Genomic DNA, 18,129 nt, shown 5'->3' with positions numbered 1-18,129 from the left:
TAATAAAAGGGTTACATGATATTTGCCATATAGAAGGTGCATTAATTCACATACATACATAAGTAATATTTAAGTTCCTTTGTGATTTTTTTTTGTGGGTCATAGGGCTTGAACTCAGCCTGGGTGCTGCTGTCCCTGAACTCTTTAGCTCTAGCCCTACGCCCTACAACTTGAGCCACAGCACCACTTCCCATTTTCTAGAGGTTAACTGGAGATAAGAACCTCACAGACGTTAGTGCCTGAGCTGGCTTTGAACTGTGATCCTCAGATCTCAGCCTCCTGAGTAGCTAGGATTTCAGGCATGAGCCAGCGTTCCTACCTCTTTTGTGATTTTGATAAAAAACATAGAGTCTTTTACCTTTAAACTTACAGTTTTTGTTTTTGTTTTTTGCCAGTCCTGGGGCTTGAACTCAGAGACTGAGCATTGTCTTTGGGCTTTCTATAGGCTAGCACTCTACCACTTGAGCCACAGCACTACTTCCAGCTTTTCTATGTATGTGGTGCCAAGGAATCAAATCTGGGTCTTCATGCATGCTAGGCAAGCACTCTATCACTAGGCCAAATTCCTGGTCCCTAAACTTACACTTTTCATTAGTATATAATATGGACACGGGGCATGGCCATGAAGTCAATACTTAATACTATCAAAAACCTGACTCCTAATGTAATTTTAAGGGATTTAATGTAAACTCCCCTTATTCTATTCTAACTGAAAACTACATAAAAAACTTTTAAATTTATTCCTTTCTCTCGGTTCGAAGTTAATAGCCAATATTCTGAAACAGGTTTGGAAAATAAAACTAAATGGTAAACAAGATTCACTTCTTTTTAATATATATAAAACAATGAATTAAAAGGGAATTTAGAAAAGCCCAACATTGAGTAATTTCTCAAGATGGCTGCATTTCTCCCATTTACACACACACACACACACACACACACACACACACACACACACACACACACACACAGAGGCTACATAAGTAAAACTGTAATCCTAACCCTTTAGTAGTATGTATATTCATTATGCTCATCTAAATTTTTAACCAATAAGAAGAAGTTAAAAGTCAACATCACTTAAAGAATTATCCCTCCCCTGCTTTTTTGGCCAGTCCTGGATCTTGAACTCAGGACCTGAGCACTGTCCTTGGACTTTTTCAAGGCTAGAGCTCTACCACTTGAGCCACAGCATCACTTCTGGCTTATTCTGTATATGTGGTTCTAAGGAATCTAACCCAGGGCTTTGCGCATGTTAGGCAGGCACTCTACCACTAGGACACGCTCCCTGCCCTCCTTTTGGTTATTTTGGTGCTTGAACTCAGGGCCTGTCCCTGAGCTTTTTTTGCTCAAGGCTGGTGCTCTACCACTTGAGCCACAGTTCTACTTCCAGCTTTTTTTTTTTTGCCAGTCCTGGGCTTGAGCTCAGGGCCTAAGCACTGTCCTTGGAATTTTTTCAAGGCTGGAGCTCTACCACTTGAGCCTCAGCACCACTTCCGGCTTTTTTCTATGTATGTGGTACCGAGGAATCGAACCCGGGTCTTCATGCATGCTAGGCAAGCACTTTAACCACTAGGCCAAACTCCCGGCCCGTCCAGCTTTTTTTGAGTAGTTAATTAGAGATTATCTCATAGATTTTCTTGCCCAGGCTATCACTGAACTGCGATCCTCAGATCCCAGCCTCCTGAGTAGCTAGGATTACCAGCATAAGTCACCAATGCCTGACTAAAGAATATTACTTTTAAAAAGTGAACTTAGATTTGGGAGCTAGAGTTTAGTACAACAGCACTCATCTAGTATGTAAGACTCTTGAGTTCATTGTTCAGTACCACACACACAAAAAAGGCTGAGTACTAGTGGCTAATATCTGTAAATGCTTACTTCTCAGTAAGCTGAGATCTGAGGATCATAGTTCAAAGCCAGCCTGAGGGCCGGGAGTTTGGCCTAGTGGTTAAAGTGCTTGCCTAGCACGCATGAAGACCCGGGTTCGATTCCTCCGTACCACATACATAGAAAAAAGTTGGAAGTGGTGCTGAGGCTCAAGTGGTAGAGCTCTAGCCTTGAGAAAGTCCAAGGACAGTGCTCAGGCCCTGAGCTCAAGCCCAGGACTGGCAAAAAAAAAAAAAAAAGCCAGCCTGAACAGAAAAGTCTGTGAAACTCTTTTCTCCAGTTAATCACCAAAAAGCCAGAAGTGGAACAGTAAGCCAAAAAGATCAGTGATAGTTTCCAGGCTCTGAATTCAAGCCACAAAATCAATGTGCACATATGTGTGCACACACACACACACACTCACAATAACAAAGCTAATCATTTATTAGGCCAATTCATAAGACTATCCTACCCCTCTCCAGAAAATGCCAGGCACAAACAGCATAAGACTTTAGAGCAGTCTTAAAACTCAATTTTAAAACAATTAATTTCCAACTATTCAACTTGTCACTTCTATGTTTCTATATACAGCATAAATTTATGATGAAACCAAGCTGAATTAATGCCAAAATAGAACACCTATATACTGACCAATCTTCCCAAAAGGATCATCTTTAAAAGGATCACCTGTAATAAAATAAACAGAAATTACAATTACATTATTTGTTGTTGTGGCATCATTAGTGAAACAGTAATTTTCAAAGACAAAGCAAAGTTAGTTTCAATAACTGTGTTCAAAATAAATTATGAATATCATCCACTTTAGGAAGTAGTTAACATAATGAAGAATAAAAGCTGAATTCAATACACCTCATAAAAACGGAAAATCTGGTAGAATCAACTACAATTTGACAGACATGAGGGAAGACAGGAATATCAGCAAAAATTTTACTAACAAAAGCTACTCTTCATAAGAATAATGGATGGATCACCACTTTAGGAACAAAGATTTAATGAGCTTCAGTGAGGAAAATGTCTTAAAGAATTAAGTAGTTGAGAGGTAAACGAATTAATCAACTAATTCATGTAGGTCTTGGAGACTGAATTTAGGACCTGAGTTCTGCCCTAAGATTTTTTGTTCAACTTTTGCATTCTGTCACTGTGTATGTATAGGGTTGCAATTCTTCCACATTCTTGCTAACACCTGTTATTATCTTTTGAACATAGCCATCCTAGTAGTAAAAAATGGGATCTCATTGTAGGTATGAATAATCTTGCTGAGCATCTTTGTATATTTACTTTGGAGAAACATTTATTGAAATCATTTTATTCATTTTAAAATTGGTGATTGTCAAGGACACAGTGTGGGGAATGGAAAGTGACTGCTAAAGGGTATTCCTTTTTTTTTAGAGTGATAAAAACTGTTCTAAAATTAGACTGTAGTGATGATTATAAAACAATGAGCATACGAACACTATTTCAGTGTCAACTGTTCCTTCTCTCACTCCTTTCTTACATTTCTCTCATTTTTCTTCCTGTAAGTACTGAGGACTAAGCAAGTGCTCTACCAGAGCTACACGACCTCAGCCTCCGTATTTGTAAAACATGCAACTTATATGTCTTTGGATACCTGATATATCTCAATAAAATTTAATTAAAAAAATAAGGTTTTCATGTCTGGCTTCATTTCTGCCACGAATCCAAGTTATTTAACTTGCCTGCTTTAGCTTTCTATTTGTGACAGTGATTAGCAAACTCAATTTCATAGGTTATTTTAGGGAGCAAAACATAATGCAAAAGAGCTTCGACACAAGTGATATCTAATATAATGTACAATGCCATCAATCATTTAAGTTTAAATTATAAAATTTTTCAATGTCATAAGTAAATTAAGGGCTAAGAATCAGACTTCTTACTCTTTATATTACTGCTCTATAACCTTCCTTTCTTTCTTTCTCCTTCCTTCCTTCCTTCCTTCCTTCCTTCCTTCCTTCCTTCCTTCCTTCCTTCCCTTCCCTTCCCTTCCCTTCCTTTTCTTTCTTGTTGGATGTGAGACTTGAACTCTGGGCTGCTGTCCCTGAGCTCTTCAGCTCAAGACTACCACCCTACCACTTGAGCCACAGCACCACTTGTGCTTTATTTGGGGGATGGAGGGGTTGGGTCCGTGGGATTTGAACTCTGGGCCTGGGTGGTGCTGTCCCTGAACTCTTCAGCTCAAGGCTACTGCCCTACCCTGGAGCCACAGCCCCACTTCCCATTTCTAGAGATGAACTAGAGATAAGAGTCTCTGGCTTTGTAGTGTCCTTGTAGTGCCTAGGCTGGCTTTGAACCTTGATCCTCAGATCTCAGCCTCCTGAATAGCTAGGATTACAGGCATGAGCCACTGAGTCTGGCTTTAAATATAATTTTATTGTTATTACTAAGGTGTTAACAGAGAGGTTACCATTTCATAAATCAGGTAGTAAGTATACTTTTTTCTTTTGGTTGGTTATGGGACTTGAACTCTGGCCTGGGTGCTTTCCCTGAACGCTTCAGCTCAAAGCTAGCACTCTACCACCTGAGCCACAATGCTACTTCCAGTTTTCTGGTGGCTAATTGGAGATAAGAGTCTCACAGAGGACTTTGGTGGTCTGGCTTTGACTCGAGATCCCCAGATCTCAGCCTCATGAGTAGCTAGTATTACAGGCATGAGCCACCAGTGCCCGTTTGTGTGTGTGTATGTTGGTTGTGGGGCTTGAACTAAGGGCCTTGGTGCTATCACTGAGATTTTTTTTTCACTCAATGCCAGCACTAGTGCTCTACCACTTTTAGATACAGTGCCATTTCAGGTTTCCTGGTGGTTAATTGGATATATGAGTCTCACAGATTTTCCTGCCTACGCTGGCTTTGAACTGCTTCTCAGATCTCAGCCTCCTGAGTAGCATGGGGCAATAAGTACAATGTCACCTCTTTTTTTGCTTTACCCCAGTTTCTTCCTCTTGACCCTGCTCATAAATTGTATAGTCTATTTTCCACATACTGTCCTTTGGGTCCTATTTTTAAGAAGTATATACTTTTTAATTAGGGATTCATAAAGCCAAACATTAGTCTAGGTTTTAGTTGCCTATCAAGGATAAATATTAGCAACTTAAGAATATAAACTTCCCTCAATATTTGTTAACAAATGTGCTATCAAAATTGAACCCTAATCCAGTTGGGGTGAATTCTGCTTGTACCTGGGAGCCTGACATGATTTGAACGAGGACAGTGTAGGCAAAGAGTTTGTGAGTGTTCTATCTCATGGGGTTGTAATGTATGCCTATATTCCAGCTACAAAGAAGTATTAATAGAAGGATCAGGGTCCATACTAGTCTATGTATAACTTTTGAGATCCTGTCAAAAACAGCTGAAGCACAAAGAGCTATGATGTGGCTCAAGTAACAGAGGCTAGTTTGAGCAAGGCACAATGCCCCAAGTTCAAACCATAGCACCAGAAAAAAACAAAACAAAATAAAAAAAACCTGAAACCATAATTCCAAGACATTATACATTAAGAAGTCTTGTCTTTTGGCAGGAAACTAGAAGTGCAGCTTACATGTTAGAGCACTTGTCTACTAATGCAAGGCTCTGAGTTCTAATTACAATATCACACAAAAAAGAAAGGAAACCAAAAAGCTTTTTTTTTTTTTGGCTAAGCTTACAATATATAGCAATGATACTTACTTCCAACAAAAGGATCAGATTGGAAAAAATCCAAGTTTGTATCTGCAGCTGGTTCTGTTAGTGAACTTGATTCTACATTAAATGGATCTTCCTAAAAATAATTTTTAATTGAAAAAAACTTTTTAGAAATCCATTATAAAATATAACATTTAAAATTAAAATTAAAATAACCCATGTTTAGATCATACATGTGCTTTCAAAATCAATAAAGATTTTTTTTTTTTTTTTTTTTTTTTTACCAATCCTGGGCTTGAGCTCAGGGCCTAAACACTGTCCTTGGACTTTCTCAAGGCTAGAGCTCTACCACTTGAGCCTCAGCACCACTTCTGGCTTTTTTCTATGTATGTGGTACCGAGGAATTGAACCCGGGTCTTCATGCATGCTAGGTGAGCACTCTACCACTAGGCCAAACTCCCAGCCCAAAGATTTTTTTTTTTTTTTTTTTGCCAGTCCTGGGCTTGAGTTCAGGGTCTGACCACTGTCCTTGGACTTTCTCAAGGCTAGAGCTGTGCCACTTGAGCCTCAATACCATTTCCGGCTTTTTTCTACGTATGTGGTACTGAGGAATCGAACCTGGGTCTTTGTGCATGCTAGGCAAGCACTCTACCTCTAGGCCAAATTCCTGGCCCTCAATAAAGATTTTTGCAGAAAAAAAGAACACTTAAAATGAAGGTTCAAACCATTAGGGTGTCTGCCTAACAAGTGTGAGATCCTAAATTCAAACCCTATTACACATTAGTGATAAGAACCTTTAAGAACTTTCAAATAAAAACTTATGTTTACCTCTTTTGAACGTCCATCATTATCATATTCAGGACCAACTTTCTCATTAACAGTCAGTACTTCATTTTCAACAGTCATATCAGAAGGTGGTAGTTCAGGACTACTTCTTGCCTATGAAAATATCACACACACACACATATATATATATATATATATATATATACACACATACACATATATACACATATACACATGCCCCTGCCCATATGTATATATATGTGTGTACACCTACATATTTATGTATTTATGTACATGTGTGCCTGCCTGCCTACCTATCTACCTACCTACATATTTGACTGATTTTGGTGTGCTGGGGATCAAACCCAAGGCCTAGACAAGCTCTCTACCACTGAACTATACATCTAGCCCTATCTACAAAATAATTTTTATTTACAGGAGAGGATTGAGGGAGGAAGCTCTAGTCCTTTTTGTTTTAGTTTGTTTTTCACACAGATACTGGCATTTTTTGCTGGGGCTGGCCTTAGATCATGATCTTTCTACCTCAGTTTCTTATGAGGTTGGAATTATGCCTAGCCCAATAATATTGTTTTCCACTTAACAGAGGAAACTGATATATAAAAAAACAAAAATGCCGGCACAGTGGCTCATGCCTGTAATCCTAGCTACTCAGAAGGCTGAGATCTGAGGATCCTGGCTCAAAGCCAGGCATGGTATAAGAAAGTCTGTGAAGCTCTTATATCCAATTAACCACCAGAAAACCGGAAGTGGTACTATGGCTCAAGGGATAGGGAGGTAGCCTTGAGCTGAAGAGCTCAGGGACAGTGTCCAGGCCCAGAGTTCAAGCCCCACAACTGACAAAAAAAAAGAAAAAAGAAAAAAAAAAAGAAAAAAAAATTCCGAAAGTCATGCAAAAAACAACTCACAGAATTATTTATTCTTCTATAATCAGTCTTAGAAAAATGGTATCACCAAACATCAAAGCCATTTAAGCTAGAGGCTGTCAAGTCATCAAATCTTGTTCAGTCTGTCTCATACTTTTCAAATTCTTCCCTTTTTCTCCATCCTCAGTTATCATTATTTTTTAATTTACCGTAAAATCATCTCAAGTCAAGAATGCTATAGTAGCCTCCCATTTGTCTTCTGGCCACTAAGATGTACCCTTCCAAACACTCTCCTAATAGTAATAGCATGACAGATAGAGAATGTGAATCCTATCATAGTGCTTCTGGTTAGAAGTTCTTCAAGGGCTTTTTCTCTTGATTTATATCATTAACTAAAAAAGCCTAAAAACTGGGGAAATCTATTTTATACCACCTTATATTTGAAGGATAATCTACTAGTAATCTTTTTGCTTGAAAGAATACAGAACGGTGTATCTATGACTGCCAAGTCTAAATTTATAGAAGCCTATAAAATGTGATAATTCTTAAGTGCTCCCCAAATTGTCATCCCATTAATTTACCTGCAAAACTTACTTAGACTACAATTTCTTAATGTATCTCTATATATTTCTCACATTTTAAAAATATAAATTTAATCATGTTGCTTGTTATTTTGTTTTGTTTTGTCAGTCATGGGACTTAAACTCCTGCCCTGGGAGCTGTCCTTCAGCTCTTCAGCTCAAGGCTACCATGTGGGATACAGCACCACTTCAGATTTTCTGGTGGTTAACTGGAGATAAGAGTCTCATGGACTTTTGTATCCAGATTGGCTTTGAACCATGATCCTCAGATCTTAGCCTCCTGATAGCTAGGATTACAGGTGTGAGCCACCAGTGCCGAGCTTGCTTTTTATTTTTATATTTTTTTGTTGTTTTAGATAGCTGGTCTAGGATTCACAATATTCCTGCCTCAGTCTCTCAAGAAGTACTTAAAAAATTAACAGAAAAACCAATCATGCCCCCAAATAGTACTGTTTTATTTTGAAACTTGCCCTATTAAAAAACACAAGTTGAAATTACATGTAACATGGGGGGTGTGGGGGGGGAGGGAAACGGGTACCAAGACATGTGAAAGGGTATCAATGTATGTGAATTAATGCACCTTCTATCTGGCAAATATCATGTAACCCTTTTACTAATTACAATAAAAAAATTTCAGAAAAAAAATAAAGAAATTGATTGGGAAAAAAAAGAATAAAAAAAAAAAGAAATTACATGTAACACTAGTTAAAGTCATTAAAACTACTGGATTGGGATCATTGTCTCTCAAAAAAGAAAGCTTAATTATCTTCAAATGAATTATGAGAGCATTTATATTACACATGATGCCAAAAATCTCTGATCAGCATCCATCTTTTTACAGCTAATGCTGAAGGTTATGGAATACTCGACTCACTGGAGATTCTTGGTGTATGGGCTCAGACTCTAGGTTGCTCTGGCCTTCGGCATGTTCATTCAGGTTGGCTGTTTCACTGCTGCTGGTGCTGAGGCTACAATAATCTGTAGCGCCATTTACAAGAACGTTCTGTGGGCTACTGCAACAATTTGATTGATTATTATGATTTTCCAGATCTTTCATTTCCATTAGCCTCATTTGCATCTGTCAATACAAGGTAGAAATGGAAATAGAATTCATTGCTAGAAATATATTTAACATAAAAATAGCTTTAACTCTAGACTTGGGTGAATGATAAACTTGCTTTCCTGCCAGAAGAATCCTCTGGGAATGCAGTATGACAAAGAAAGGGTTCAGTAAACTCTCCCAATAAGTTTTCTTGAAATCCCAATTGAACACACTTGTTTTCACAAATCTTCTGAAACTTCCAAGAATTTTGATTCAGAAATCTATAAACTGGCAGTCCTTCAGACAATAATTACAAAAAGGGCTAGGATACTAGGGGGAAAGATAGCAAAATGAAAAGAAAGGAGAATCTATGATAAGTTTTGAGAAATACAGAAAAATGAAGAGGCTCTGGAATCAGCCATACTTCTGTTGGGAAAGGGGAGTCAAGACTGGGTAAAAACAAGAAAAACTAGTATCCTACGCTTTGGCACTATTAGCCCACCAAAAACTAACAGCCAGATGTGGTGATACACATCTGATGTGGTAGTGTATTCTCAGTATTAAGGAGTTTGAGGCAAGATGATCAAGAGTTCGAATCAGGCAGGGACTATATAACAAAACTATCTGAAGGAAAAAACCCACCAAAACTACTAGAAATAATACAAAAAATTATTGTGTATGGTTTGATTTAATCTATATGCAAAATCAAAAAACAATGACTCTATGGAGACATAAAGAAGATTAGTAGTTACCAGGCTGAAGACCCTATTCTAAATATAAGGAGCAAAAAAGGGCTGGGGTATGACTCAAGTGGTAGATAATCTGCCTAGCAAGTATGAGGGCCAGAGCTTAAAACCCTAGGGAAGGGAGGAAGGGAGAAAGTGTGGGAGGGAGGGAGGGAGGGAGAAAGGGAAACGAACTAGGAAAAACTACCTTGAAGAATATCCTATTCAGGCCGGGAGTTTTGATTCCTTGGTACCAGCATGTATGTATATATATATATATATATGTATATATATATATGTATATATATGTGCCAGTCAAGTGGGGATGTGGAGAAAGAGGTACCCTACTGCACTGTTGGTGGGACTGTAAACTAGTTATAGACATTCTGGAAGGCAGTTTGGAGGTTTCTCAAAAAACTAAAAATAGACCTTCCCTACGATCCTGCCATACCACTCCTGGGCATGTGTCCTGAGCATCAAATAACCCAGGATATGATAAGGACACCTGCACAGTCATGTTCACCACTGCACTATTCACAATAGTCAAGCAAAGGGAACAACCCAGATGCCCAACTACAGATGAATGGATACAAAAAATATAGTACATAGATGTAAGTATATCTATATAGACATATAAGTCTATGATGGGATATATATTCTAATAAGACATATATTGATATATTACATAGATGGGTATGTATCTATGACATAAGAATACAGAGCTTTTTAAATCATGTTCTTAAATTTATGTGCCAGTGATTACATACAGGGATTCCTTTCTTGAATACTTGTTTGTAGAAAATGACTTTTGAAATATGATGTAAAAACTCAGTATTAGGGGCCAGGAGTTTGGCCTAGTGGTAGAGTGCTTGCCTAGCATGCATGAAGACCTGGGTTCCATTCCTCGGTACCACATACAGGAAAATGCCAGAAGTGGTGCTGTAGCTCAAATGGTAGAAAACTAGCCTTGAGGAAAAAGTCCAAGGACAGTGCTTAGGCCCTGAGCTCAAGCCCAGGACTAGCAAAAAACAAAAACAAAAACAAACAAAAAAAACCCTCAGTGTTAGTAAAAACTTTTAATAAAAAAAAAAAACCTAGCCAGCCAAATACATAAAAAACAAACCAAAAAGACCTGTATAAAGTTTTATAAAACTGGTCAGTTTTCTGAGGCTAAGGAGCTAATTCCTGTATTACTTTACCAGAAGGACAAAGAAGGAAGACTTTAAGCCATGTCTTGCAAGATAAACAGGTTATCACCTGTCAGGTAAGATGGAGAAAAGAGACATGAAAGAAAGAATTCATTATATACAATAACTGAGAACACCAAATGGTAAGTTTTAGAAAACTTACATTTTAGAGGTTCTTGAAAAGGTTATATAATCAGTGACAAACATCCTTTGCTTCAGTTTGTTCAAATTCACAATGAAAGAAATGGACTCTATGAAATCTATGCTCCTATGTAAATATCTCATTTCTATTCTCTATGTAAAAAAGCCTAGACATGAAGAAGTAAAGGTCTTATCCATGGACTCAACCACCATACTCCATATTTATAAAATACTTTCTAATTAAAAAAATGATTTCTATACAAACAAAATCTGACTTTTTTTTTTTTTTGCCAGTCCTGGGCATTGAACTCCAGGGCTTGAGCACTGTCCTTGGACTTTCTTAACGATAGGGCTCTACCACTTGAACCCACAGCACCACTTCCAACTTTTTCTATGTAGATGGTACCGAGTAATCAAACCTGGGTCTTTGTGTATGGTAGGCAAACACTCTAACTCCAGGCCAAACTTCCAGCCCCCACAAAATCAATTTTAAAATTAGAATAAGACAGATTATTATTTATAAAAATAAGGGACACTTAGCAAGTATTTATATACCAAATCTTTTCTAAAATATCTCATAGGGTTTGCCTCATTTATCTCCAAATAACATCCCTAAGACGTAGGGGGCACAGGTATTTCTCCACTATGAGCATGATTCACCTAGTAAATGACACAGCCAGTATTCAAACAGAGCACTTTACAAGCCCACACTATTACCCACTACTCCAATGATCAACACAAGTACAAAATATGTGATAATTTAAACATATCTCACTACAAGAAGTCTAGTTGTATAAAATGACTAAAAATTAAATCATAAATGAAATAAAGTACTATTATCTAGCAGGCTAAGAGTCCACTAAGCATAGTTCTTGCTTCACTTACTGAGCTGATTTCCTGTTGTGAATCATGTAGGTGCTGCTGAAGAGGTTCCAACTGAGCCTTCCCTGACTCCACACTCTCCTCTAATTCTGCTGTTTCTTGTTGCAGGCGGCTCAGCTCTTCTCTAGCTTTGGCCAGTTCCTCTTCATAAGTAGAGATCTGTGATTCTTGACTAGTTATTTCAGCTTTCAGAGAAGAGATCTGAATATGGAGGTGAAAGGATAAGGAAAATAAACATCAAAATGTTAATTTACTAATTTAATATTTTTTGATGATTATTATTACTATTTTGTCAGCCCTGGGGGCCTAAATTCAGGGCCTGGGCCCTGAGTTTTCTCAAGGCTAGCGTTACCATTTGATCCACAGCACCACTTCCAGTTTTTTCTGTGTATGCGGTATTGAGGAATCAAACCCAGGGCTTCCTGCATACTAGGCAAGCCCTTTACCACTAGGCCATACTCCTGGCCCCTGATGGATTATTTTTGATAATATAAGATACATATGGGGGAAGGCAGGAGGGTAGCTAAAGGCATAGGCATCATCAACCAAAATTTGAATTAAAAAAAGGACAGGCACTGATGTCTCAAGCCTATGATTTGACTACTGAAATTTGAAGAGCAAGGTTCAAAACCAGCCCAGACACACAAATCCAAAAGACTCTTGTCAAATGATCAGCAAAAAGCTGGAAATGAATGAAGCTGGGCTCGGTGATTCACGCCTATAATCCTAGCTACTCAGAAAGCTGAGATCTGAGGATCAAAGTTCAAAGCCAGCCAGGCACTAAAGACTGTAAGACTCTTATCTCCAATTAACCACCAGAAAACTGGAAGTGGTGCTATGGCTCAAGGGGTAGGGTAGTAGCCTTGAGCTAAAGAGCTGAGGGAGAGCACCCAGACCCAGAGTTCAAGTCCCATGACCAACAAAAAAAAACCCAACAAACAAACAAGCAAAAAAACACTGGAAGTGAAGTTCTGGCTCAAATAGTAGAGTGGCAGCGTGAGTGAAAAAGCTGAGGGGGAACTGGAGGCTCTGAGTTCAAGACCCAATAATGGCACACACACCATAATATTTCTAGAAAAAAAAATTGTTCTTCTAAAATAGCATTGTTCTATTTCAATTAAGGAGAATTTGTAACATCTGATGAGCATTATGCCTGTGCCAACTGCTGACTAGATTGCCACATAACAATAGAGAATACATTTTCTTTCGTCTTAAGTGAGGAAAATTAAAGAAGGTATACTGTAAACAGACTTTACCAGCTGGGCCTCCTCTGCACATTTCTTTCTGACTTCCTTGAGTTGTTCTTCCAGCTGGGCTTTCTGTTCATCTAGTTCTTCAAGGAGTTCCTGTACTTGCTGTTTCTGGGCCTGTAATTTCTGCAGATTAACATTTTCCCTCTGAACTTCATCTTGAAGATCCTGAAAGATAAAAAAAAAAAAAAAGGTATTTATTCTTATGAGGGTGGGAGGGGGGAAGGAGAGGGTAATTTTTCTCTTCTGGTTCCTGGGGCTTCAACTCAGGGCCTGGGTGTTGTCCCTAAGATTTTGCTCAAGGCTAGTACTGTACCATCTGAGCCACTTTGGTGGAGATAAGAGTCTGCCCAGGCTGGCTTTGAACTTGGGTCCTAAGATGTCAGCCTCCTAAGTAACTATGACTACAGGTGTAAGCCACCAGTTCCCAGCTAAAGAGAAAAATCTTGCATTAAATACATCACATTGGTGAATTATAGCACTCATAGCTTTAAGTAATCTTTAATATCTCACTCCCAGATTTAGATATTCAATTTGTTTACTCAAATCTTTACTAATATGGTGAAAATAGAACTCTTGCCATTTCCCCTTACATCTGTTTTAACCTCAACCTTCCTCCTCTTTGTTTCTCTCCTCAAACAACAACAGCAACAAAAGTCTCTTCTTGGACTCTTCCTCTCACATTTCATCTTTTAAATCTGCCAACCCAATCTGCTATTACTTCAAGAGATATTAAAAAATGGGCCATGTCTTTTCTTAAATGCAAGTACAAGTTACTTTCATATTGTCTTTTGGACTGTTGCCTTTCAACTGGGAAAAATGCTTCTACTCATGCAACCTTTCAATGTGTTTTCAACACCTTGAGAACTATTTATAACCCATGTCAACACCTTACATTCTCACTTGTACATAAGAACGAAAACAGTGGTCTCATAGAAATAAAACACAGAAGTGATTACCCGGGTCTAGCAGATATGGGAAGGAAGGGACTCCTGGAAAAAAAACAGACAATGTGGTGCAGCTGGATAAGATAAATATCTGCTTATCACTCTATAACATAATAGGAGAAGTATGTCTAACAACAACTAGGTGAATTTGATTGTTCTCAACACCAAGAAATAATACATCAGAACTAAAAGATATGGATGGTGTCTACCTTAATCTGACCACTGCCCATTGTGTTTTACACGACCCAATAAATATGTGTAATTACTATGTATTTGGAAGTAGGAATTGAACTTCAGGCTGTAAGCTTGCTAGGCAAGCACTTTACTATCTGAGCTAAAACTATCTTAAAAAATAAAACAAAAACATCTATATCAAATCATATCACTTTTTTTTTTTTTTTTTTTGCCAGTCCTGGGCTTGACCTCAGGGCCTGAGATTGTCCTTGGGCTTTCTCAAGGCTAGCGTTATCACTTGGGCCACAGCACCAGTTCTGGCTTTTGTTCTATGTATATGGTACCAAGGAATCCAATCTGTGTCTTCATGTATGCCAGGCAAGCACGTTACCACTAGGCAAAACTCCTAACCCTTCTTTTCTGAGCACTTACATGGACTTTCCATCTCGTGAAAACCGAAAGCTCACTACTTCCAAGAATGGTACATTAATACCAGTATAGATACAGAAGAGATGTTAATTGATTACATATATAAGAATTATTAAGGAAATAGGGCTTAATTCTCTCTGGGAGATTAGGTAAGAAAACAGAAGAAACTGGTAACTCTAAGGTATGTCCTTAGAAGGTGAGTATACCAAACAAGGTGAAACAAAGCTTTACAATATGGCATCTTTTTAATAACATATTCTAATGTCCCAATAATCATTCATCAAAATAAGAATCTAGGAACATTAGAAGAAAAACTTGACAGGTCTCTCATTTAGACAAGCATGAATTACACATTAAAAAAACGTCTTCATAAATTGTGAACGAACAGCTGAAACAGCTACATATGTGCTAGATACTGTTTGAAGTTCTTAACTATTCATAATCCATATGACATATTTATGAAGAAGGCATTATTTCTACTCACATTTTACAGGTGAGAAAACTAATGCAAAATAACTTTTTGAAAGTTACAAATTAGACAGGGCCTCAAGTTTGGCCTAGTGACAGAATGCTTGCCTAGCATGTTTGAAGACCGGGATTTGATTACTCAGTACCACATACACAGAAAAAAAGCCAGAAGTGCTGCTGTGGCTCAGTGGTAGAGCGGTTGCCTTGAGAAAGCCCAAGGACAGTGCTCAGGCCCAGAGCTGAAGTCCAGGACTGGCAAACAAACAAACAAAACATTACAAAATATACATAGGTTCTTTGTAATTACACAGCAATAGAAAACTATAAATTTAGTGTATTTAGAGTCACAAAGGAAGAACTGAATTTAAGTCTCTCTGCTACAAAACTGATAATATAAACTTCTATGAAAATTGAAAACACACCATTAGGGTGAATCCTGAAACATTTGTTGACTACTCAGAGGAAAAAATTGTGCAGCAAGATTGTATATAGTCATTTTATGGCAGAACAGAATGGGACCTGCCTTTCTCCTCCTAGAATAAAACGCCTAAATTACCGTAAATATTTGAGACAAAATGACCATTCACTTTTTCTCTTTGTAATTGGATCAGGTTGGGCCTAATTTTTCAGTAGAGCTTGATAAACCAGTAGTCACCTCATAAACGCTACCAATCATCATCTCATGAAATAAAACTAAACGTCATCTTCAAGAAAAAAAAAATCTTGAGGTCCAGGAGTGTGACCTAGTGGTAGAGTGCTTGCCTAGCATGCACAAAGCCCAGAGTTAGATTCCTTCGTACTAGAGAAAAAGCTGGAAATGGTGCTGTGGCTCAAGTGGTAGAGCACTGGTCTTGAGAAAGCTCAAGACAGTGCCCAGAGCCTAAGTTCAAGCCCCTGGACTGGAAAAACAAAACAAAATAAAGAACAACAACAAAAAACCTTTGAACTGAATTTTTGAGATGTCAGTTCGTGGGAATACGTATACACAAGAGATGAGATTAGATATTATGTAAGATAGGAACTAAATGTTTTATGTTAACCTAATTAGAAAGACCATAAATACAAAGCAAAAGCCTCGCAAGTGGTTAGAAAGTTCTGGGTTCACCCGGGCATGGTGGCTCACACCTGTAACCCTAGCTACTCAGGAGTCTGAAATCTGAGGATCAAAGTTCAAAGCCAGCCCAGGCATAAAAAAAACCTGACTGAGACTCTTTATCTCCAATTAACCACTAGAAAATGGGAAGTGGCACTTTGCTTAAGGGTAGGTTGGTAGCCTTGAGCTGAAGAGCTCAGGGACAATGCCCAGGCCGAGTTCAAGACCCATGACCCACAGAAAGAAGAAAAAAAGAAAAGAAAGAGAGAAAGAAAGAAAGAGTGAAAGAAAGTTAGTTCTGGGTTCACCAGCACCAAAACAAAATAAAGCCAAAAACAACAACAACAAAAAAAACACCCTCCCCCCCAAAGCCCTAAGTTTTCTTGATTTGGAAAGTTTGGTTTTTGTGCTTGGGATATAAGCTCATGTATTCATGTGATTTTATTAATATAGGAAAAAAACAATAACAACAACAAGAAAACTCAGAAAAGCCAAGTCAGGATTAATCAGATTAAGCAGTTACTGATACTCATTGATAGGCCAAAATGTCCTTACTTTTTTTCCCTGATGCCTTCCATTTTGGCACTATCATTAGCACCTCTATTACAAAGTATAGTCATGTCCAGCATTGGTGGCTCACACATGTATCCTACTTAGTCAGGAGACTGAGATTGGAAGGATAATGGTTTGAAGGCAGCCTAGACAGAAAATTCCATAGAGTCTTATCTCCAAAATAGCCAGCAAAAAATCAGGTCTGGAGGCATGGCTCAAATGAAACAGTGCTAGCCAAGCAAGCAAGCCAAGAGAGCACAAGGCCCCAAGTTCAAACCCCAGAACTGCCAAGAAATTAAAAAAGGAGAAAATGTAGTGATAAGAAAGCAGTGAGGTATATGTTAATAGATTCTGCTACTAATTAATAGCTGCAATAAACTGCTTTCAAAGGTTTTTACTTCCTGTGTCAATCACACATTGTAGATTCCACAAAATTTAAGGTTACCTTATTATCCCAGCTACGTAAGATCAAATAAATTACTGAGAAATACTGACAACAAAGCTTACATAAGAAATCAAGTGTTCAAGGATAACCCACTTAACCTGAAAACAACAATGAAAATCTTTTAGTGCTCTTCTAAACTAGCTATTTAAATCTCTACCTTATAAGATGCCTGGGGAAAAACTAACAGGTAAAGGTACTTGAATAACAAAACAGTCTATCACAAAAATGTATGTACTTTAAAATATAGTAACTGGTTAAATCTAGATGCTGTTCAAGATTATCTATCAGTGACTACTTATTTCTTTCAGATTGAAAAAAAAACTTTTGTAGATTTTTGTCTTCTTTTTCAAATTATTTCCAGCAATGACTGCTTAGTTAATGATTCGTTTACAATACTTAAGAAGGTTTAAAACTACACAAAAATAATGTAATTCAAATAAGTAACCCTCCCACACCCAATCTCACTTCCAGAAAGAGAAAATATATGGGAAATGATTTCTTGGTTTTCATATCACTTTTAGGAAAATTCCAGTAAATAAATGCAGTCATCTGGTCAGAAAATCAACTATCAACAAGAAGCCTCGCTGTTTTTTTCCTCAATCTTTCAATGAATCATCTCTCAATATTGGATGCATTACAACAAAACAAAACAAGAGGTCTAACAATTTAAGGGGTTTAACAATTTAAACTACCAGAGAACCCAACATACAAATTACATATTAAAGGCAGATACCCATCCATGAGCTTTTATGTTGGCAACTGCTACCAGTGCTTTTACATCCAATCTCCTTTATGTGCTAGAGCAGCATTCAGGAAATGGTATGCCAATAACATGGCCACATGTATTACTTATCTCTCTAAATAAAACACTGTCCAATTTTCTATGTGTTTAATGTTTGAAACACCTTTCCCCCCCTCATTTCCAAAACAGAAAAAGGGGTTATTTTCTTCTACTTGTAAAAGATAACTATATTAGCATAGTACTTAGTAAAATTGAATTAAATCTCTCTTTATGAGCAT

General features: G+C 37.8%; 1 protein-coding gene across 1 annotated transcript in view; it reads right to left on the bottom strand.

The window, feature by feature from the left end:
* Eps15 (epidermal growth factor receptor pathway substrate 15) overlaps positions 1-18,129 on the bottom strand; it is a 96,620-nt gene that overhangs the window by 21,601 nt on the left and 56,890 nt on the right. Inside the window, exons 14-19 of the mRNA XM_090334862.1 lie at positions 13,008-13,169; positions 11,755-11,952; positions 8,649-8,852; positions 6,352-6,462; positions 5,569-5,659; positions 2,518-2,553 (exon numbers count right to left, since the gene is read on the bottom strand). Of these exons, the coding sequence (XP_090190988.1) occupies positions 2,518-2,553; positions 5,569-5,659; positions 6,352-6,462; positions 8,649-8,852; positions 11,755-11,952; positions 13,008-13,169 (802 nt within the window). The remainder of the gene's footprint in view (positions 1-2,517; positions 2,554-5,568; positions 5,660-6,351; positions 6,463-8,648; positions 8,853-11,754; positions 11,953-13,007; positions 13,170-18,129) is intronic.

This window comes from Megascapheus bottae, chromosome 6 (genome assembly GCF_031878675.1).
Source record: "Megascapheus bottae isolate mThoBot1 chromosome 6, mThoBot2.hap1, whole genome shotgun sequence".
Classification (NCBI taxonomy): domain Eukaryota; kingdom Metazoa; phylum Chordata; class Mammalia; order Rodentia; family Geomyidae; genus Megascapheus; species Megascapheus bottae.
Note: the sequence above shows the minus strand (reverse complement) of the source record. Positions and strands in the feature narration are given on the sequence as shown.